Below are 25,564 nucleotides of genomic sequence, written 5' to 3'. Positions count from 1 at the left end.
TTCAAGCCAACTAGAACACATAGCTGCAATGAATGCACAGAACATCGAATACGAGATGTAATTGATTTTGGTTCAATAGCGGCAATCACAGATTCTTGAAAGTCTTCAACTTCTTTATTTGTAATCTCTGTTGCAAGAAAATATTTACTTAGCATTTTAAATAATAATGCGTGAAGGAGATTTAGAGACTCCTAAAATAACAGAGCTTTGGGGTCCAGATGTTGATGAACAGTTAAATAAAATATTGCTCACTTGCACCGTTTGAACTTTTTGAATTATTTTTTGATGACCAAGTTTTTGATTCTATTGTACAATATACAAATATTTATGCTCTTCTAAAAATATTTCTTGGACTTGACAAAAAATGAATTAAAGTGTTTTATTGCAATTCTCTTATTATCTGGGTATAATGAAATATCTCAGCGACGTATGTACTGGGAAAAGGCCCCTAATACAAATAATGGTTTAGTGGCCAATGCTATGAGGCGAAATAGATTTGAGGATATATTTCATAATCTTCACTTTTCAAACAAAAACAACTTGGATAATTCTGATAAATATGCAAAAATAAGACCGTTGATTACTATGATAAATACTAGAATCCTAATGCACGCACCTCACAAAGAATTTCATAGTATATCGTCTATACTCTATACTATAGACGAATACATGGTGCCATATTATAGTAAACATGGATGCAAACAATTTATCCGAGGAAAACCAATTCGTTTTGGATTTAAAGTGTGGGTTGGGACATTACGTTTAGGATATGCATTATGGATCTCTCCTTACCAAGGAAAAAATACTGAGTTCAACCAAACAGATGTCGGATTAGGAGGATCTGTTATTTTAGCTTATGCAAACCAAATTATAAACCATCGACCTGCTCCATATCATTTGGTATTTGACAATTTCTTTACGAGTGTCACTCTTTTGGAAAGGCTCAAATTCATCAACATAAATAAAATGGATCAATCAGTATTTTGAAGAAGCATAGTTATTTGATATCTGACAAGTTACAAAACAGAACCCACTCCAGAAAGAAGTGGAGGAAAACCACCCAGTGTTATTATGGAAATAAGATATGACTAACAAATTTGAACATTATTTGATTCCCCAAGACTCTCAAACAAGGTGTGGTCAATGTTATCAAAAAGCAATAACAAGATGTATGAAGTGCAAAATTGGTGTCCACGCAAAATGTAACGTTTTATATCACACAAAATAATAATAATGTTCGTATGTACCTAAGTAAATTCAAAAAATATAAATTGTAAGTCTCATATTATCATAATTTAAATATAATGTCTATTAATTAATTATCAATTAAAAGTATTAAATTTTAATCATTTTTATTGGTATATCTATTTGTAAATGAAAATAGAATTTATAGTTGTTCATATGCCCAGTGTCCTACATATAGGACACTCTTATATGGAATATAATTATTTTTTATAATTTTTTCAAACACTTTTGGATCCAATAATATAAGTTTATATTAGAAAAATCAATTTTATTGACAAAAATTATTCTCGGGCATAAATGGGTTAAATATTTTGTTACAATTTTTTTCCGACATGATTCACAAGCTCACAGCAATCCACTTAAATAGTTTTGATTTTAATTTTTAGACTTTCAAGAGGCTGTAAGTCGATTAAATGTGCGTTCGAAATCTTGATGTCTAAATTTATGATTTTAGAACGACCAATTTATTTTGAAGTTGATATAATTGAAATTATGGTAAAAGCTCTTTGTGTTCGATATAACTTCATTCGTGTACACAACATATATTCAACCCCTCAAAACATTCAGCAAGAAAATATTGAAATATGTAACCGAAACTTTTTTTGTGGGACGTAATTTACATACTGATAATAATTTCCGTATGCACTGTTGTAAATTGCACAGTAAGTGAGTTGATTCCCGAGATATACTTTATGTATTAGTTGATTCCCGGGTCATTAATATGTATGAACGAGTTGACCCCAAATATTTGTGTATTAATAGATGAGCTATTAGAAGTATAGTCGGAAACATATAGTAAATAAAGAAGCAATGTGACTAAAAAATCCAAGAAAAACCGAGAAAATTTTTTTTTTGAGAAGTGATGTCACGGTGTACTGGTAATCTCATTACCAGATAACAGATTTTAAAAATAATGTGTTTTACAAATAATCTTCTTAATAAATAATAAATTATAATTTAGTACAATTAATAATTGATAAATAAAATTTGAATGATTTTCAAAATATGAAAAACTAAAAAGAACATTTTTGAAAAACTTGTCTGTCAACTTCCTCGTGATAACTTATGACTTATGAGCTACGCAATAATAGGCTGAATACTTGACTAAATATTGAAAAAAATATAATATAATGACGGTATCGGTATAGGTAAACAGGTGTCCAGGAATTAACTCGTACGCAGCCGTAAATTGGGCCCATTATATCTCACAAAATAAAATATATTTACGTCGATGGTTAAGGCTACACATATTGTGTTAAGTGCATTTTTCAAAGAATATAGATTATGTAATACAATAAACTTTTCAGAGTATTTTCTTGTGCAAAAAAGATATTATATATGAAATACTATTGACTACATTATGCAGACAACTAGTAAACCTTAATATTTAAATATGTTATAAGTCATAAATAATAAGAACATTTAATACATTTTTTAGGAATCATATTTAAAGATTTATACAAATATATAAATAAACTACTATTTATTTTCCTACTCGGTGTTGCCCGCGTATTAGTTTGGCTTTTGGCATTTTCATTTAAGAAGTTACTGAAGTAAAAATTAGGAAGAATATTGATACATCATGATTAAAATTTTTAATTTTGTTATTCATCAATAAATCTCAATGAGATTAAAGACTATGTGCTAAGTATTTTGATATATGCAATACATTACTAAATTAATTACTCGTTATTTATAATAAAATAAGCTGATCTTAACAGTGACCATACTACACACTTTAGTAGAAGTAACTTACCTCTATTCCAAAACCGAATCATAAAATTTCAAATATAAATACTTCAAATATGTTCACAGTACGATGTCGACTTGAATCAGACACAAATCACACAAATCTTTCGAAAATATTAATTTACTATTAGACAAAATTAAATCAATGAAGTTGCATGAATTAAATTATACTATCGCGGTTACAAAGATTTTGATAAAAACTTTTCTTCAAAGATATTTTTAAATCAATAAGATAATACAAGTAGTGTAAAAAAATTAAATAGGTAGTTATATATTTAACTTGAGAATATAGGTATTTAGCAAAACAAATAATTTGCATTTAGTACTATTTGAAGATAAATAGTAGCTCTACTAAAAACCTATTTGAATCTAAATAAACTAAAAATAAACAATTTATACAAAAATATTTTTAATAAATCGGTTCTAGATAATATTGAAAAACTTATCCTTTTTTCAGGCGCCAAATTTATTTAGCTAATAATTATACATCACAATAAATAAACATTGGTACAGCAAAATTATATTAAAAAAATAAATAAATATTTTTTTTTATCATCAAATTTAATTTCTTTTTTCATTTAATTTATTAATTATCTTTTGAATTATTTTTTATATTTTGCCGATCGTTGAAGACTCGCAACTTTGGAACTAGAAATAAAATTAAAAATATAAAACAATTTTTTATTTTTAAACCACAAAAGATAAACATGTATGCATAATTCACTTCAATATTATAGGTATTAAATTAGAGGTAATTATGATTCAGTTTAAAAAATAATTTTGTTCAATACCAAAAAAAAAAAACAATAACTGTTGATATAAATAATTAAATTAGATTTTATACTACTTACATTCTTTCATTAATATTTATTTTATAATTATATTTGGTATCCAAAAATAATGAGACTAATAATGTTTCAGAATTATCCTAAAAAAGATTTAAAATAAAAAAATAAAAATAAAACAAAGAAAATTATCTTGGATAATTACTTCGGGTATTGGTGGATGAACCTGTGCTTCAAGCACTTGATGCTCAACCATATCAGCAAAAGATTCACTTATTTCACGTGAATAATTGTAGTTCATACATGCATATAAGCCACAGTGTACTGCCTGAGCAGAATATGTACTAAATTTTGACTGTAAAAGTCTTATATTAATTTTTGGTACTATTTCAATTGATCCATAATCGACAAAAAACAACTAAAAAAAGATTAAATTGTGGTCAATTTTGTTTTAAAATAAAATAAAGAATTAATATTTTAAGAATTAAAGTTTAATATTTATGTTGTAATGTCAAGTAAATAAATATCTTGTATAAATATATAAGTATAACAATAAATAATTCATAGATAATACAGTCAAATTCGCTATTTACGATGCCGTATATAACGATATTTCGGGTAAAACGATTCCAATGTATTTGGTTGGTTTTATATGTTATGTGTAGTACTTGTACTTTTATTCGTATATAACGATAAACCAGATATTATAGCGATGTTATTTTGAAACAAAAATTGGTTTTTATAATTGTCGATAGCAATTAATAATACATGTAGTAAATTTTATTTCGTGATGCTCTTTTGACCAACGAAGAGCCCAATGAAGAAGAAATTGTGAAGTCTATTTTTATTATTTAATACAAATGATGATGAAAGTGAACAAGCTGACGAAGAGAGCGAAGAAATCGTATTTAAAGTATCATCTATTTTGGAAATGTATTTTTATATTGATCAAGTGCGTACTTTTGTTTCGGTAAACAGTGATATAAATACGCCAGAGGCGAGAGGCCAGAAGTATCAATGATATTAAACAACTTTTTATAATCCAGATATAACGAAGTTCGGTTATAACGATCAGATTCCCTAGGTCCCTTAAATATCATTTTAAGCAAATTTGACTGTATTTTTATTAACTGAAAATTAAAATTAAATTATATGTATTTAAAATCTGTAATTACTTTCACATTTTCTTCATCAACTATTTTTAAAACTTTAGCCCGGTGCCACAAGTTGGTATCTTTAGTATATGAAATACATGCCAATTCTGGAAGAATCAATTTTGGTAAAACCTTATACTTTTCTTCGTTTTCATTATAAAACTCTCTACACAAATTACATAATTACAATGTTAAGATCAAAGCCATAAATTAAATTTAAGAAAAAACCAACTGCAATTTGTCCATAAAATTATTCAGAATATCTACTTCTTCTGCTAATTGAATATAAAATGAACTTGGGTTGTAGATTTCAGCAACAATGACATTTGTTAACTTCAAATCATTAAATTTAATCCTGTAATATTTAAATCTTCCATTACAGATATCTTGGCTTGAGTAATCCAATAGAAAATCATTACCCTATATTTAACAAAAGTGGAGTAATGGATTAAATAATATGTTTTGTTAATATAACAATATTGATTAAATACAGTAAAAATTGATATAATATATAGAATATATTTCAATCAGTTTTCAAAATTTTACAATTTTTCATCAACATTTTTAGAAAACCATTAAACAATTTATTTTTTTGTAAAAAGAAAAAAACCAATCAATATTTATTTAATAAATATAAACAAACAATTTCATTACATACCGGTAATGCAAGAGCAGTATTTTCATAAAAGTCAATTGGATTTATTGTTTTTGATAATTTAGTATACGCAAAAGGATCTGCTGTATACAGCACATCATTTTTTATTTTTACCATTTTGCTTAAAGATTCAAACATATGTTTTTCAGAAGAGTAGCCATAATTTAATGGTTCATAAGATCGGCCATATTTTGACTAAAAAAATAAATAAATAAATAAAAATACAACTAAAACATTGGCTGTAACAAAATATAATTAAATATTATGTATTACACGATATAATGTCATAATTTTGTCGAGTTTAACACCAGTTCTATACTCATCAAAAAACTGTGAAAGATTGCTTAATATAGTTTTTGGAATATTTGTATAAAACAGTGATGGATCTAAAAATTATATTTTATTTTTAATAAATATATTATAGGTACACATAATAGTATTATGTTTATTGTGTGACACAAGCATATTCACCATACAAACCATTTAGATTATTTTCTAGTTCAGTCCTTACACGAGCTTCAAATAGAATACATTCACTGCCATCTTCAGTTAATTTTACATGAAATATAGATGGTAACTTGTATGCCATATCTTTTATGCTGCTAAATCCATACTCAGAAAAATTAAAGTGACTGTTATACTCATTCTATAAAATAATTAACCAATACTTTAGATATTCAATAATAAAATGTAATTAAATTATTTTAAAAATGGAAAAATAAATAATATTAAGTAAAAGTTAACCACTTGGTTAGAAAAATAAAAGTTTTAATTTATACTTATTATCATGTTAATATGATACATTTCTACTGATAAGTAAAATCAAATCAATAACATTATAATATTAAGAAGTTCAAGTAATAATAATAAACATACATTCTGTGATATATTTTGTAATGGATATATTAGCTAGATGTTATTAAGATGATGCTAAACACCTATGTGTTATCTTCGTCTTATAAATGTAAAACATTACAAAAACTGTTTTGCGCGGGAAAGAACTGAGAAGGATACTGTCCTAACTAAGAAATGCAATTTTTACCGCATAAAAAGGACATTATCTGTAAAATAACATTATTATTTTTTGTTATTGGAACTATCAACAATAGTTGATCAAAAATAATGGATTTTGAAAAAATAAATTTATTTTCGTATAAATGATATAAATGTTATTTCACAGATAATGTTGTCATTTTTATGTGGTGAAAATTTCGTTTCTTAGTAGTTATGACTGCAGCTTTCTCGATAATTTCCTGTGCAAAACAGGTTATACTATATTATATCACATTTACATATGCGGGTGTTGTGTCCTTTTAATACAATATGTATTTCTAGTAAATGTTATTAATACCTAAAATAATAATATATTTTTGAAGATTTATTATTATTTAATCAAATACTTACATAAAAAACCTTCCAAAAATGTTTACTTAATATACCTTCTTCTTTATGTTTATTTAAAAGATGACGTAGTTTAATTTTCATTGTATTTGATATTCTGTTGGAGCCATATTTATCATATGAATCTAAATGCTTTTCAGAACTGAAATGCAATAATATAAAAAAACCATTTAATATTACAATAGGTAATTGACAACTTATCTTGGAGCAATAAAAGTTAGTGTTTTGATAGAGTTAAAAAAATGTATACATCATAATCTAAAAAGTTCCGGCGCTGTGTAGGCTTAAGCTATAGACAAATATTAATCAAATGTATAAGTTTTTTATATAAACATTTTAGTTTAAGGTTATAGACATATCATTTGTGTAAAAATAATGAAAGTAAATATAAGAACAGTTTGTAGATTTGTAAACTACAATAGCCTATTACTAATAGGTTACTATGGTGTTTTATTAAAAATAAAAACATTAATCTGTAAAATTACAATTATATAACAAAAAATTCTCAAAGTAAATACATATTAAAACTCAAACTATAATCACAAATTCACATAAAATATATATTTCAAATTTTTCATCAAATTTTTGTTATACAACAGATAATTTAAAGGTATCAATCTTAAGGTATTATAAAGTATGTGATGCTTACTATGCTTGGCATGAATTATCATTAGTAGGATCTTTATATTTCTGACCATCATTTTTGTTTGAAGAAAGTGTTTTATTCGTAACTGCGGCATTGTTAAATATTGCTTTAAAAAAATAATAATAAATTAACAATTAATAATTTTAGAATTTTCTTAATTTGTTTTCTTGTTTTTCCGAATTATTTTTAAAACAATTGACATTTTACAGAAAAATGCTGTCACATAAAGAATACATTTTCTACCAAAGCCACCCTTAAGATTGAAATATTTATATTATTAAAAAAACATAAAGGATCTTCTTATACACTATGAATTGCATTATGTTCTGTAAATTATTTTAAAAATATTATCATTACTATATAATTTGATTCTAAAGAAAGTACATGTACTTATTTTAAGAGTATATAAGATATACACCCAGTCAAGTTATTAGTTGTGTGCCTACAGCTCACAAAGAAACTCCTGATGACTATAGGTACTTTTGTACTACTATATTATATATTTAATAACGATTGAGTAATAATAATATGATATATCAGCTGAAACTATCATTTCTGAATCTGCCTAGTTACAGTTAAGATAAAATAATAATTCATAGGGCTCTTAAAATCTTTAATAAATTACCTAAATCTAACAGGTTCCATAACCACATTATAATTATTTTACAACTTACATGCACTACTAAAGTATTTCCTTAAAGTATGTTTTTGTTGTTTTTGTTTGTACAATACACTTTTTTCTTCTAGTCTTAAAATACTATTTGGACAGGACTGATCATCAGACTATAAAAAAGCAAGATATATTTATAATTAATAGTATAGCGCCAATTGAAAATTTTAAAACAGTCAATCTAAACAAATAATTAGTTTAGAAAAACACCAACAATTGTTCAACAAAAAATATGAGACAGTAGTACAGTTTTCCCAATTTTACTATTCCCAAATCTAATATTTCCATTCCAATTATTTCAATATTTACCATAAAAACATTTTATATAATATATATTTATATATTTTTACAAGTTTAATATTTTACAAAAAAAATAATTGTTAAAAAAAATAAAAATCCTAATCTAATTGTTGTAAGCCATTAGTGTATAGTCACTAGTTATGTCATTTAGATAATAGTCTCGAAATAATAAATGAATAGTCATTCTCCATGAGTTGTTAAAAGTTCTATTTTCATCATCAACTTTATGCTTTTTCGCGGACATTATTAAGCACTCCAAAAACACAAAAATAATAAATTCAACGACAGCACGACACGAATGATGAGCAACTGATATAATTAAATAGATCGGTACAAACAGCTATGGTTAAAAGCTATAAGTATACAAATGTATGTATATACTATATTATAAAATATATACATTTAACGATGTTAAATACACGATGTATGTTATCATTTTTATTGCTTGGTTAATCGGATATTTATCGTTCGGTATCGATTATCGAATGTCTTTGTACCTTATTGTTTAGTTTCATTTTGAAAGTTGTGACCAAATGTGTAATTTTTCGTAGATTAACTTACGTATATTAACGTGTATTTTTTGTACATTAAATCGCATTTATATTAACCAAGCGTATTCATTATAATTATGGCCGAAATTATAAATTCCAATGGAAGAGGAAAGCTTCTTCATGTTGATGGATATCTCTATTATAAACATTCGGAAAACCAAGGTTGATTTTATTGGTGTTGTTGTAAAAAAAGTGAATGCTCTGCTCGGGCTATAACGAGTAATTCTGGACATAATATAATAAACCATAAAGGCTCTCAAAGTTCTATACATGACCACGCACCGAATTTAGAAGAAGTTTATGCCTTAAAAGTTATGACAGATATAAAAAGAAAAGCAAGTGAATATCCTGAAGCAACCCCTGCACAAATCTTGAGAACAGAATTGCAACAAGTACCAGCTGAAATTTTAGCAGAACTTCCTGAGCGTCAAAATATAAGGAAGGCAACACGACAACGTGAAACAATATGCCTTCGAACCCTCGAAGTATAATAAAAAAGAATAATAATTTTTGCAACAAAAGACAATTTTAGACTTTTAATAGCCCTACCTGGTTTGTTGACAAAACATTTAAAGTTGTTACAACAATATTTTTTCAATTGTTTACCATACTAGGACCCACCACACAGACAACTAATGGAACTGATCAAGTTATTGGACTTCCTTTGGTATATGCATTACTAGAGTCAAAAGAAGAAGCAGCGCATTCCAAAATATATGAAGTTATACTTTCAGAGGCACAACAATTTGGAATACATTTTGTAAAACCACAATTTGTGATGACGGATTTCGAACAATCAATAATAAATGCGACGAAGAAAATAATTGGAGTTGAAATACACACTTGTTTATTTCATCTTTGTCAAAGTCTTTATCGTCGTATACAGACAGAAGGGTTACAAAATCAGTATAATAATCCAGAAAATCGTAACATAAAGATCGCAGCTCAGATGACCGGTGCTTTAGCATTTGTGCCGCCAGAAAAAGTAGTCAAATCGTTTGATGTTTTATTAGAACAAGTACCAGACGAGTATATGCCAATTGCAGAATATTTTGAGGTAAATTATTTTTTAATATAAATAATATAATATTCAAATTTTAAATATAACTTATAACTTAAATATTTAATGTAGATAAATTACATCCGTGGGAGACAAGCCAGAGGTCGGAGGAAAGTAACTGAACCCAGATTCCCTCCAAAACTGTGGAACCAGTACCATTCAGTACTCCAACGATTGGCAAGAACAAATAATTTGTCAGAAGGATAATCGGTTCCAAGTGGTTGTTGGACGACAACATCCTAGCGTCTACACATTTTTCAATGAACTTGGAAAAGAACAAGCTGACACTGAGTGCATGTTAAGACAACTGAAAATAGAGGAACGAATATATAATATTGTTACTAAATACGACGAATTTGTTAATAACAATGATATTATTGCATACCTCACGGCCATTGGTTATAATTTAAAATTTTAATACACTTATTTGTTTATAGTACTTTATTTTTAAATTATACTTTTTATACTTATTACTTATACATTTTAAAATTAACAATAAATCATTTCTGTTTTGTTTGGGAATATGATTTCGAAAAAAAAATAAATAACTTTTTGAAAAAATGGTATTGTGAAAAAGAACTTTTGGGAAAAAAAAATGTAACAAACAGATTGGAAATAGTGTTTCCCTACCAACTGAGATATGTATCATTAAAAATTAAATTAAATTGTACATATTTATTAGTTGACTTTTAGACTCTTAAGCTGGGCCGTCCTGAAGGGGGGTATGGGGGGAGGGGTGTCTTACCTTCCCCAATGAAAACACCAGTCGGCAGTCGGACTTGTTTCATTATAGCCTAAAAGGACCCAATTTTACTTACGGAAAACAAATATTACATACTTCGTAAATACAGTGTACAGTATATACGGATAAAATTTATATAACTACTTATTACGCGATATAAAATATTACTATATATATATAATTAAATTGTCAATTTAAAGAACATGCGACACTGACACGCCACACTGAAAATAATAAATATTAATAGGTCAATAGTTGGTTGTTGACAATCAGTTACGATCCTGGTATCTTTTCACTGAAAATGATCGAAAAATAAACTGAAATTACTACATTTTCCGAGAATGTTAATAGTCGCCAGTCGGTAAATCGTCATACAAGATACAGCCAATAGACGTATTGTGTAATTCATGAGATTATTATTATAGTTATACTACTGACTACAGTTTACATTAGTTAAATCTAAAATCTAAGTAGAAATTTGTTTTCATTTTATTTTATAACGTGTTCAGTTGTGTAAGCAGTTCAAGCTGAATTGGAAATTTTGAGAAGTATTGCAATTAAGCCTGATTTGACAACTGCTAATATATTTGAAAAATGTGAAGAAATTAAACATATTTTGGCATTAGCAAAAACAGTTTGTGATCTTGCTCTTACAGCTCCAGTCAGTGTTGCAACAAATGAGAGAACTTTTAGTAAACTAAAACTCATAAAAACCCACTTAAGGTCTACTATTAGTGACTCCAGATTAAATTCATTAATTGGTATAGAAAAATATATAGTAGATAAATTTAATTTGAGCAATATTGTCAATGATTGGGCATCTTTAAAAAATCAAAGAATACAATTATTGTAATATTTATATACTATATATATTTCTATTAATTATGATTAAAAAAATAATAGAATTTTAATTTTTAATTGTAAATACCCAATTGTTTTTTTTTTTATAAAAATATAAGCGTTTTGTAGGTTATTAGTTATTAGTTTTTATTAATTAAAAAAGATTACCTTAGTATTATGATATACCACATTTAAGATTCTTACATTATTAAGGTGAGTTGTGAGTACCTATTTACATTTGATATGTTGATACTTGTCATGTGCTTATTAGAAAGGATTTTTTTTTAATTTTTATTGAAAAAGGAAAAAACATTTTAAATTCAGCATTTCAAATAAGTATTTTTTTGATACCTATAACAATAATACAATATTATGCATTTCATTATTCAAGGGGCAACATTTAGATTTTAATCTTGTTGTAGACCCTGGGATCTGTGTTAATCATAAATGATTACTAGTGTGTGTGTGTGTGTGTGTACCTACTAGAGGTACGGGCCGATAATTTTCAGCCCGGTCTGGCCCGGTAATTTTTTTAAGCCCGGTCCGGATAGGTCAATTTTTTATGTATTTTTTCATTTTTTAATATTGTATTCATAAACAATAACTATAATTTACTTATAAATTATAACAACATATTTATAATAAAAACATTTAATATAATTGATATATAAAAATTCTTCAATATCAAATATCACTTTATTATTTATACATTAAGTCCTTTGAATTTAAAATTAAATATTATATATTATAACTAAATTTGAAGAACAATTCTCCATTTTTCATAGAAGCCCGGTCCGGTCCGGCTCGTTAATTTTTGTCCAAAAAAATATCCGGCCCGGCCCTAAAGCTACTCGGCCCACGCAGGTCTTTAGTACCTATCACTTCCGCGTCGACCGTTGCCACTTGGACGCATTTATACATTTTTAATGTAAAAACACGACTACATTAATTATACTATATACATTGAGTAAAAAAATTGTAGTCGGCATTTTTCATATTATTCACCCTCCACCCCTCCTTGATTTTCATCTTCGGGACGGCCCTGCTCTTAACCCTTTCCGTCACCCTGTCCCCTATAGAGGACACTTGATTTCCATAAGCTTTATAGACAAATATGATATGGAACTGTGTTCAGTCATAGTGTACTCTCCAGAGGACAAGTATATATTTCTTATTTGCCCGGTTGCTTCGCCTATTATTATCTTCATTGGCTGAATTTTTAGTACTAATCTGCGTTATTCCCGGACAAGTAAACATGCTATTATTACACATTTTTGTTTTGTCATTTATCCTTATCTTTATCGCTTCTTAGTATTGTTGATTATTTTTATAAATAATATATGTATTTCTGAATTCAATCTATGGGTTAGATATTAAAAATTTTTATTCGATCGAACGTTATCGTGCGTTATTTACGTGTACTCTGTAAAGGACATTGCGACGCTCCGGAATAGTGATAACTGTTTTATTTTATTTTATAACTGTTTTATTTTTTTTTAAGTTGTATAAATATAATAAATATGATTCGTCAAGATCGACGTAAATTATTAGACGATGATATTTTAAATTTACTTGAAAATGGAGATGACTCCGACATCGAGGAATTTGCTAACGACAATGATTTGGGAAATAATTATTGTCACGAGGATTTAAAATTACTTGAAGGTAATTTATGTTTTATACTAAATTATGTTACTTTTTACTACATTCTGTAATATTTTATTTCATACAGTTTTCAATTTTAATACTTATGGTTTCTTTTTATTGTCAGACTTTTTAACTAATAATGAAGATTTTGATGATATGGGTGAAAATATTGAAGTCGAAATCGACGAAAACGCAGTTGACGAAACAACCAAGAACTAGACATAACGCTTTCTATACTAAATGATGATATTGTAGCTAAAGTTTTATGTTTTGAATGCAATTTACGAGTTAATATATGCAAAGTATTTAGCCCTGGACATTCAAAAAGATGGTCATTTTCAAATGATTACAAACATATAAAAATACACCAAAAGAAGTCTACTCAATCTATTCCTAATAAAATAAGAAAAAAACAAACACTTGATAATTATATACAAATAACCCCTCAAATAACACAGGGTATAACACCACAACAAATACATTGGCCTTCAACATCTCGAAGTACAGAAATCCTTAAAGAAACAATAACTAATGCTACCGACCAAGAAGACCTCAATTGTCAGTCGGATTTTCAGAATAGCAAAGTTATGTTTGAGACGAATAACTTTTGCGATTTAAATTTTCAAACGTCTCAAGTATTGTCAAATACAAATGAAAATAAGTGGAAGAGCACAAAATACCAAAGAAGTGAACAAGAACAACGACGAAGAGAGCGATTATTAGTTACTGGAGAATTAAAGCAAACACTAATTAAAAATTACATTCCTGTTCTTGACGAAGTTAGTAAATTAATGGAAAATAATGAAAACTTGCGTAATATGTTAGTGCGCAACATAGAGGAAACCGAGGGGGTAATGTTTTGTCGGTTCGGTTAGCTGTACTTGATTCAAATTCTTTGTTGAAATGCCTATATGAATGTGTAGAAAAAAATTAAAAATCTAGTAAATATAAACACCGCAACAGATTTGATGAAGAGTTAAAGAAATGTTCTACTTATATATTTATTGTTGGAGGTAGATTGCTGTATGAAACTTTACATGCAAATATGGATCGAGTTCTTCCATCAATAAGAACAATATTCCGTTATCTTGACAATTCTCAAAGTAAAGTGATAGAAGGCATTTTTAGATTTAATGAGCTAAGAGTTTATCTAATCAAGAAGAATATACCACTTAAGGTATGGATAAGTGAAGATGCTACTAGGATTACGGGAAAAACTGAATACGATGTGAAATCAAATAAAGTAGTTGGTTTTGTTTTACCCCTTATGAATGGTTGTCCAGTGACTAATGCATTCATAGCAAGTTCTGCAACAACTATTGCACAGTATTTCAATTCTAAAAGTAGAGCCAACTATGCTTATGTTATAATGGCTAAACCATTAAACGACACTGCCGCGCCATTTTGTTTGTCTATTTATAGAACAAACAACCATTTTTCTAATGAAGACGTCATGAATAGATGGGAATTCATGAAAACTGCTGCTGCTGAGCAAGGGATTGAAATATTAGGATTTTCATCAGATGGAGATCCTAGATTACTTAGAGCAATGCTACTCCAAAGCATTGGTACCAGTATTAGTACAATAAATAATGAAAGTTTAGAGAATAAGATAAGTAGTTGGTCTTGGTTTATAATTAGAGAGCCACCAATTATTCCTAACCAAGAACGAAATAAAAAAGTATGCATTCAAGACACGGTTCATATTTTGACAAAACTACAAACGCGATTTCTTAAACCAAATATTATCATACCAATGGGTAATTATTTTACAACGGTAGATTATTTAATGGAGTTAACAAGGACATTTTCCAAAGACAAGCACTTGTTAACAGTTTCCGATCTTAAGCCTGAGGACAAAATGAATTTTTCGTCTGCAGAAAAAATGTGTTCTACCAAGGTATTGAATATTTTAGCGAATATTTCAAATACACATGCAACAATTACCTATCTAAAAATTATGAATTATATTTTAACAGCTTTTTTAGATAAGGAAATAAGTACAGAAGAACGAATTTATAAAATGTGGTTCAGTGTATTTTTTCTACAAATTTGGAAAATTTGGGTGAAAAATAAAAGAGAATATAATATTGGAAATAATTTCATAACGACTAATTGTCTAAATTGCATAGAAATAAATGCTCATTCATTGATACGCCTTATTATACGATTTCGAGAAGATAAAAACTTAAATCCAGAAATGTATACTATATGGAACTTCAGCAGCCAAACGTGTGAGCAATTTTTCAGAGCAACTCGGTCACTAACTAGTACTTAATCTACTGTTGTAAATTTTTCTATGAAAGATATTATGTCAAGACTTAAACGTAATGACCTAAATTCGACGATATACAATAAATACCTCAACAATACATATTTTATGGACCAATTTCTTTGATCGGTTGTAATCCATTTGATATTAAAAGATCAGATATATGTAATATTCTTAAATTATATAAAAAAATAAAATAGTAATTATTGTTAGTTACAATGTTTTTAATTTGTTATAAATTGATAAAATTTGTACTTATAAATTTGGTTTCATTTAAGTAATTATGATGTATTTTTCTCTTTTTATAAATTATTTAATTGTTAACCAATACCTTGTTCTATATGTAATATTAAGTAATATAGTTACAAGAGGGGTTACAAGTAATGAATTGTTATATGTTGTATTGTAAAAAACAACTTAAAAGCAAAAACACATTTATTTTATAATCTATTATTATTATTTAAATTGGTACGTTTTGTTTACTTTTATTTCAGTTAAAATTAAAATTAAAATTTATATTCAACTTTTTTTTTGTTATACAGCACTAGTACCTATGTTAATATTTAAAGAACAACATTTTAGTACAGGTGTAAAGTCTGTACTTACTTAAAACTTACATTTCAATAATACTAATACTGAGTAAAAAAAAAAAATTATTTGTTCAAGCCTGATAAAGATACATCTTAATTAACTATTTGAATATTGTTTTAATGTATTTTTAGTATTGTAGTACTTGTATACTTATATTTTTTGGCTCTTTGTCGTGTCAGGTACATAACGTTTTTATTAAATATATGATATCTATAGAGTTTTTTGGATTATCTAATTTAAAATAGCATAAAGGATGCATAAAAAGTGTCAGGAGCTATAGAGGTGCAGACGCCGACTCGGATCATTACCTGGTAATTGCAAAACTTAAAATTAGACTATCTGAAAGATGGAAAAAAGGTAAAATATATAAAATCCGTAAAATACGATATAGAAAAACTGTCAGAAAAGAAGGTTTTAGAGGAATACATATATAAAACTCAACAAGAATTACAAAAATCCAACAGTAATGCAGATGAAGATGGAGAACGGATATGGGACAGAATCAAGACAGCGGTAGTCAATAGTGCTAATAATTGCCTAGGAATAAAAAAACAAGAAAAAAGAAAAGAATGGTTTAATGATAGGTGCAAGGAAGCAATAGACAGAAGAAACCGCATACGAGAAAAAACTATTAAGGACCCAAGTGACATAAATATGGAAAGATATAAAAATACTAAAAAAGAAACCAATAAAGTACTAAGATGTGAAAAAAGATTAGCGGAAAAAAGAAAGATTGAGGAAATTGAAGAAAATAAAAATAACTCCAGAAGATTCTTTAGCAAAACTGCCAACATTAAACAGGGATATAAACCGCAGACTAGGATCCTAAGGAGAACTAGGTGAGTTAGTAACAAAAGAAGAATCTGTAGTAGAAGAATTTAAAAAACATTTCGAAAGATAACTAAATAAAACACCACCAATACCAACACATGAAGATATACCTATGCAATATAGTACAGCGGAACCATATATTAAAACTCCAACAAAACAGGAAATCTATAACATCATAAAAAAACTTAAAAACAACAAATCACCTGGAGAAAACAACGTAGTTGCGGAATTATTAAAAAATGGAGGAAAAGCGATTAAAGATGAAATTTGGGAAACTGAAGTAATGCCAGGAGAGTGGAACACGGCAATACTATGCCCAATATTTAAAAAAGGAGACACTTTAGACCCAAAAAATTACAGAGGAATCTCATTATTGGATACTTGTTACAAGATATTGTCAACGCTCCTTTTGGAAAGAATAACGCCATATGCAGAGGGTATCATCGGAAGATACCAGTGTGGCTTTATAAAGGGGAAATCCGTTATCGATCACATTTTTACCTTAAGACAAACAATGGAGAAATACTACGAATTTGACATAGATTTATATATGATATTTGTTGACTACAAACAAGCTTATGATAGTGTGAACATACAGGAATTATGGAAAGCAATGTTACATTTTGGAGTTCCGAAAAAATATGTAAATTTAGTAAAGATGTGTAATGACAAGACTGTACTGAAAGTACGTTTTCTTCAGACACTATCACCAGCCTTTGAGGTTAATTCTGGATTATGACAGGGAGATGCCCTATCCCCAACATTGTTCAATCTGGGACTAGAAAAAGTTATTAGAGAAGCTTATGAAGACAGAAGAATGGAAGTTATTGGTGAAGAAACTATCTTAGCATATGCTGATGATATAGTTCTTTTAGGGAATACGCGAGAAGAAATTTCCCACTCACTCTCTAAACTAATAGAAGCCAGCAAAAACATGGGTTTATGTATCAACGAAGAAAAAACTAAACTTATGATACTATCCAGAAGAAACGTAGATCAATCAAACCTGAAAGTGGGAAGTATGAATTTCGAAAAGGTGGATAATTTCAAATACTTGGGTGTTAATATAAACAACAGCAACAACATGCATAAGGAGATAAAGGAAAGAATATCAAATGGAAATAGGTGTTACTTCAGCATAAACAAACTATTGAGATCAAAACTGCTATCAAGAAAGTCTAAAACCACTTTGTACACAAGCTACCTTAGACCAGTAGTAACCTATGGATGTGAGACCTGGTCCACAACAAAAGATGATAATAAAAAACTTGCTATATGGGAAAGAAAAATACTAAGAAATATATATGGACCAGTGTACAACGACAACCTAGGAATATATGAAAAAAGACACAATGAAGAACTGTATAACCTGTATGGAAAACCAAATATACTCACATATATAAGATGTAAACGCCTAGAGTGGTTAGGACATATATGGAGAGCGGATGGAGATTTATTAAAGAATGTTCTGATACGAAAAATAAATAAAAAACGTCCACTTGGAAAACCAAGAACAAGATGGAAAGACACAGCAGAAAAGGATATGAGACTAATAGATGAGGATGCAACGTTGGACTGGACTTTGAACAGAGAAAAATGGAGAGGCTTACTAGTGGCAGCGCAGGTCCTCAATGGACCGTTAAACTGTTGATGATGATGATGATGATGATCTAATTTAAAATTATAGATATTTCATACAGTTACTTAACCTTCTAACCTTCTAACTGTATTAAAATATTTTAACATGTTATGTATAACATGATGAAAGTATTTAGAAATGTTATTGGGTAAATTAAAATATTTATAAATAAATGGAAGTACTAGAAAGTATATGGAAGTACTAGGAAGTACTTGGAAGTATTTGGAAGTACACATAATTGGAAGTCTGATGTACCCCCCTCAATTAATAAACTAAAATAAATTGCGAGTACACAGTTAATTAAATAATAAAAAAATAATTAATTAACAACTTCTATTCATTTTAATAATTTATAGGTAAAAGAACCTACAAAATTATAAAGAAGATTCAATATTATAACTATGTAATTCAATATAAGTACAAACAATAATTAATAATACTAACTTTGTTATGTAAAGTTTTAGTAACCAATACTGCTGTTGATATTTTGTATGTATTTTCATCATTCTTTTGAGTTGTAACAGTGTCATTTTTTGATTTTACATCACTTGAATCTACAAAACAATAATGAAAATAATGATTAAATATCAATATTTATGAAGAATTCAAAATTATTAGTTTTAACAATTGTATATTGTTTATATAATGAATTCTTTCATTAAAAAAATAATAATAATAGAATAGTTATTATACTGTATTTGTATTTATTGATAAATAGTTAGTTGCCGATTTTTAAATTACCAAACTGAGAAATTTGGAATATTAATAACTAATTTTAAATTCTGAGCAAAGCGATGAAAGTGTTGAATACAAAGTTTTTATTTTGTTTTAATAGATCAGTTCTTCTCAAACTGTAGGCCGCTAGAGGGTCGTGAAATATTTATTTTATTTAAAATATTTTTGGTTATTTAGTTATTATAACCGACCATATTATGATCATTTTCGATAAAGTCTAATGTTAGATAACTATTATTTAATAATAATAAAATGTTTATTACATCGGGAACGTTTATCTCATATTAGTCATAAAGATTAGACTGTCGACAACGATGATAACTTTAATGATGTAAAGCTGTACAGTTGATCGTGTTTCTTTGCTTAATATTATGCGTTTTGTGCATTTTAGTATATAATTAAGAAAAAATTTGATGATTTTGAACTAGGGGGCCTCGACAGTTTTACATTAAATTTAGGGGGGCCAAAGACAAAAAAGTTTGAGAAGCACTGGTATAGATGATAAGTAATCAAAAATTGCTTACATTTTCAACAACAGAGTTAATGGTTTCTGATAGCAAAGGCAATCTTTTGTTTATTTTAGGGAGATCAAAATTCTCAATATTTTTTAATAATTTGGAAGAACAAAGAAAAATTACTGAAAACGAAAATGTATATGCAACACCAATTTAAAAAAAAATTGATTTTGTTTTTTTTTGTAGTTCAAAAACTAATAACTGTACATACTTAAAATTTTCACCAAATGTGTACATGATATTTTTCTATTTATAATATAACTTTAATATGCAACAATAATATTAATATTTTTACTCTTTTTAACCTAATATGGATCTTTGAATTTTCGATTAATTTATTTTTTTTAAATTACAGTAAAAAAGTATAAGTTGATGATAAATTGAATATAAGTTACTCATCAGTAGAGTTAAAATATTGATGAGTTTTGCTCAATAATGCTACAAATTTGTTTCATGCTCCATTGATTCAGAATATAATAATTTTATTCGTAAGAAAATTATTTTTATATCTTAGATACCAAAATTGAATAGGTTACTTTTATTTATAAAATATTATTAATAAAAATAAATTGTTTTGTAGTCAAATTAGTTTCTTTATGTTTGTATACAAACTTTTACAAAATTGCATATTAATCATTAAAATAACTATTTCTTCTTAAACGATTTTTGATGTTTTGTTGTAACTAAAAAATGAATAACCATAGAAAAGTACTCAAAACTACTCCTCTAACTGAAATATATACACTGTTTTTGAGCTATTTATAGGCATTTGAAATATTAAATTTTATTAAATTTTTTTTTTTATCAATGTCAAGAAAATATTTTATGTTTGATCTAAAGCTTAAAAATTTAATATAATACTGCAGATAGTTTTTCTTTTAGATATGTTAAAGTATTTTAATTACATAGACACAATTAACTTTTATAAACATTTGAAATTCAAATTTTGACTAAATTCTTTAAAATTATGAACATTTGCAAAATAATACTATTTACAAAACTATTTAAACTATAAATAACAAAATTAATTATATTATTAATTTCAATCTTATAATATTTAAATGTAGATGCAATAACCACTCATAGTTTTTATCAAAATTTTTTTTCCAAAATTATTGTATTGGACTATGTCATACAATTTTTTAATTGTATTTGACAATATTAGAAAGTCTTGATTGCATCTTAATAAAAGATAATAATCAATCCATATAATTTGTAGGTACTATTAATATTATATTTTAAAATATACACTAAATATTTATTTTTATTTTTTTTATTTCTGAAATCCTCCAATAACTATAAAAAAATAAGTGACATAAAGATGCATATGTGAAATTAGAAGTATCCTGGTAGAACTGAGATACCTGACCATCCTATTAAGGTACAAATAGCAAACTATTAACTGTTTTATCCATATTTTTTATATATTATGTTCATTGATATTTTTTTTAATGTATCAATTTTAACCTAACCTGGCAATTTGCTAGTAATTATTTAATTCTTAGAGACATGAATCAAACTTTGATTGAATTGAAAAAAAAATTTCTTGGTTGTTTTTTATTAAATACGAATGGCAAATTTATAAATTTAAAATATTATTAAATTATATTATCTTCATTCTACATTCTACCTAAAATAAATGTATGTTCAAATTGAAATAGGCAGTGAATTATAATGAAAAAATAAAATATTAGTAATACTAGTGATGGGTATAATCGAGATATCTGGATTATGAAAAAAAATCGAGTTCTTTCGATTATGAGAAAAATTAATCGAGTAATAAAATAATTTTGATATGAGCAAAATAATCAAATAATTTTTATTTATGGAATATTTAATAAATTGTATTTGAAACTTGAAAGTAATATTAATAATTATAGGTATTAACTATTAATATAATATGGTTATTATTATTCCTAAAGTTAATTTAATTAAATAATAATTTAACAATATTACAAGTAGACCTACAAATAATAAAGTAAAATTAAATCATTTACTATAATAATTATATTTCGAGTAATTTTTTCGATTCTCTTAATTAGTAAAAATATTTATTTTTATTAGGTAGACGATTTTACTTTTGAGTGATTTTTCTCTCGATTACTAATCATTCAAATATCAAAATCATTCGATTATGCCCATCACTTAATACCTTAGGAAACATTTTAAACTAAAAAAAGAAAATTATTATCTCAAGATAAAAACCAACCTGTCTTGTACATATTGACTAAGTTTTGAACTGCTAAATAAAGAATTGTGATTGCTTAACTTCTACAACAATATTATTTATACATTTTAAATTAAATTATATTATGCTAGATAAAACTAATTAATATTATCACATTTTCTTCAGAGCTGTAGTAAACCACATTGAAGAGTTTTATACACTGTATACGTATATAGAATGTCTCAGTAATCAAATATTAAAATCACTGTTGTCGATTAAATTATAATTTTATGCAAAATTTAATATTTTTATCTAACTTGAATTTAAATTTCAAATACAAAAACACGAAAATAAGATGCCGTCATTGACTCATACATGTAAACTGACTTAATTACAATTTACAATTATTACCACAGGTATGTTGACACCAGAGCGCGCTTCCACTTCAATAATCTTCTGTAACTTATTTTATAACGTTATTATTATTATTATATATAGCTAAATATTGTTGATCCGTTAAAATCCCGAACTCTATAATATACATTCTCCAATATCCAGATTATTAAACATTAAACTAATTACTAGGTACTTTTTTATATAAATTCATACTTCGAAAAAGGTAGGCAATTATGTTAGTCGTTACCGCTCTGCTGTATATATGCGTCGAGTTGTTTACTGTTACGGATGTATTCAATTTATATGGTAGGATATTCATTATATTATACTAAAACAATCTGTCAACTTTATCACTAACTATTATAGGTATTCATGATAGTATATTATTTTATATTTTATATATTTATACCATATTATTATTGTAAAAGAATGTGAATCAATTCATAGGTATTATAATATCTTAAAATTAATTTACATATTTTAGATTATGAACTTAAATAATTCCAAATAGAGTGAGCATACTTGAAAAATAACACTATAATATAGTAGTGGATATTGTTTATTGACTGTTATATTAATAACTTTATTACAGTTTATGCAAGCGCGCCCTCAGGATAAAATCCCACTAGGGGCAAGATAAAAATTACTTAAAATATAATATACTCACAAATCAAATAATAGTAGAATCGAATTAATAGTAATATTTAATAATACAATAATAATATTTAGATATTTAATAATTTGACTTAAACAATATTCTTATATTTATTAAAGTTTGTAGGCACATTTAAACATTATTAATCATTAAATAAAAATTGAACTTTTCTTGATTGCATACAAAATAACTGAATAACATCATTTATAACCTTTTCTTTTTCTTTTTTAACAATGTCTTTATGAATATACAATAAAGCTAATCCATTTAATCTTTCTTCTGATATTGAATTACGGATCCAGGTTTTTAATCTTTTTAAAATGAACTGTAAAATAATAATATAATAGTTTAAAGATGTATATAATAAATTATAAAATAAAATAAATAAGTTTTTTTTATCCTGGAAAGTAAAACAATTTAATTTAGATTTGAAATAACTTTCATTATTTATAGAACATCTAATGGTAAAACCATGAAATTAAATTGTTTACTTTTATGGATTTTTTTATAAATACAATAATAATATACCTGAAAGACCTTTTAACACTGCAAGTCGTTGCTGGAAGTGAAATTGCTATCATAGCACACATTCGTATAGAAGGAAGTAATTCGGTTTCCTTTAAAACATCAATGAAATCCATCGTATCTGACACTTCTTTTGAACTCCACATATTATACCATACTAAACCTTCCTCTACAATATTGTCCACAAATTCTCCATAAAATTTTTTAATTCGATTTATTTCCTCTCTTGAAAACTTTTTTAAACTTTTTGTATAATTACCAAAATTAGATCACCATGTCAATATTCCAGATTATAATGATTTTGAAGGTATTTTTAATATTACTTGTTTATTCATAATTTAATTTAATTGTTTATGGTACATTATAGGTACTTAGTATGTTTAATATAAAAGTAAAATTGTTATTGAAATTGTTATATAGGACCAATTCATGGATTTTTTGTCAACTGTGCAAGTCCAACTGATGTATTTCTTCAAGTGTGTGGCCCTATTTTGGAAAATATCTGTGCACAGTCTAATTTGTATGCCACTCAACAAGGGAAAACTTTGAATTTAAGAATTGAAGAATTGAAAGCTTTTATTGGTATTAATTTTGTAATGGGATATAATAGATCACCATCCTGGAAAGATTATTGGTCAACAAATAATGATTTAGGTGTAAAAATAATTTCTGATGCTATGAGTCGAAAGCGGTTTGATGATATTTTGTGTTTTTTGCATATTAATAACAATAATGCTAAGACTTCTGATAATAAAGATAAACTTTTTAAACTAAGACCACTCCTTGATTCTATCAATATTAGATTCATGGAATTATATAAATTGACTAGAGAAGTGAGTGTGGATGAGTCAATGGTTTTATTCAAAGGGCGCAGCTCAATAAAGCAATACAATCCAATGAAGCCAATAAAAAGAGGTTATAAGATATGGTGTTTGGCTGATCAACATGGATATATAAGTAAGTTCTCTGTTTATCAAGGGAAAGAGGAAGTAATTGATGACTTTGTGGATTTTGGTTTGGGTGAGAGAGTAGTTCTAAACCTAACAAAGCCTTATTGGAATAAAGGAATGAAGGTATTTTTTGATAATTATTTTATATCTATAAATTTATTAGAAAAATTAAAGCTAGAAAACACCTTTACATGTGGTACCATACGATCAAATAGAAAGGGTATTCCACTTCTAGCTCAGGATAAAACTTTAGAAAGGGGCATGTATGATTTTAAGACCTCTCGTTTAGGTTTACTGTTTATAAGTGGAAGGATAATAGAATTGTACACTTGGCATCTAATTTCCATGGTGTTGAAGAAAGTAGTGTATTGCGAACTGAACGTGATGGAACAAAAAAAACTATAAAATGTCCTACTGTAGTTAATGATTATAATAAATACATGGGGGGAGTAGACAAAGCAGATCAATTACCAGCTCTATATAATATCAATAGAAAATCAAAAAAATGGTGGCATAGATTGTTTTGGGGTGTATTGATATTATATTTGTCAATTCATTTGTTATTAATAACAAGCTTAATGAATCAAAATTAACTGTTCTTCAGTTTCGAAAAGCAGTTGCCCAAGGACTAATAACACAAGGTAAATCTGGCCTAAAAAGAACAACGGATATATCTCCAGGGAGTTCAAAAGGTAGACCATGTCTACAACCAAGAAGGGACAAACAGTTCAACAATTTCAGATGTGAGGTTAGGGAACTTAGGGGCCCACTGGTTACAATTCAGTAAAACGAGAGGTAGATGTGAAGTGTGCAGCAAAAATAATACAGAATCTAAACCATATA

At 26.9% G+C, this 25,564-nt stretch overlaps 2 protein-coding genes across 4 annotated transcripts; one reads left to right on the top strand and one right to left on the bottom strand.

Moving 5' to 3' along the window:
- Positions 1-3,448: 3,448 nt before the first annotated feature.
- LOC132924537 (uncharacterized) lies at positions 3,449-22,585 on the bottom strand. 3 transcript variants are annotated; one of them, XM_060988905.1, is made up of 14 exons: positions 22,371-22,585; positions 22,238-22,299; positions 19,223-19,332; positions 8,310-8,418; positions 7,639-7,741; positions 6,993-7,131; positions 6,060-6,234; positions 5,862-5,974; positions 5,592-5,783; positions 5,166-5,353; positions 4,955-5,099; positions 3,985-4,197; positions 3,846-3,922; positions 3,449-3,642 (listed from the first exon to the last, which is right to left on the bottom strand). In XM_060988905.1, exons 2-14 carry the CDS (start codon positions 22,248-22,250, stop codon positions 3,597-3,599), a joined length of 1,623 nt encoding a protein of 540 aa, XP_060844888.1. In that variant the 5' UTR covers positions 22,251-22,299; positions 22,371-22,585; the 3' UTR covers positions 3,449-3,596. The 3 variants fall into 3 exon arrangements, with proteins under 3 accessions (XP_060844888.1, XP_060844890.1, XP_060844889.1); XM_060988907.1 differs by having other exon boundaries at positions 6,069-6,234; positions 22,371-22,584; XM_060988906.1 differs by having other exon boundaries at positions 22,238-22,585.
- Positions 9,935-10,423, top strand: LOC132924503 (uncharacterized). Its single transcript, XM_060988867.1, has 2 exons — positions 9,935-10,213; positions 10,289-10,423. The coding sequence occupies exons 1-2, from the start codon at positions 9,935-9,937 to the stop codon at positions 10,421-10,423; spliced, it is 414 nt and encodes a 137-aa protein (XP_060844850.1).
- Positions 22,586-25,564: the final 2,979 nt, after the last annotated feature.

The sequence above is a fragment of the Rhopalosiphum padi genome, chromosome 3, assembly GCF_020882245.1.
Source record: "Rhopalosiphum padi isolate XX-2018 chromosome 3, ASM2088224v1, whole genome shotgun sequence".
NCBI lineage: Eukaryota > Metazoa > Arthropoda > Insecta > Hemiptera > Aphididae > Rhopalosiphum > Rhopalosiphum padi.
This window is presented reverse-complemented; position numbering and strand designations above follow the sequence as displayed.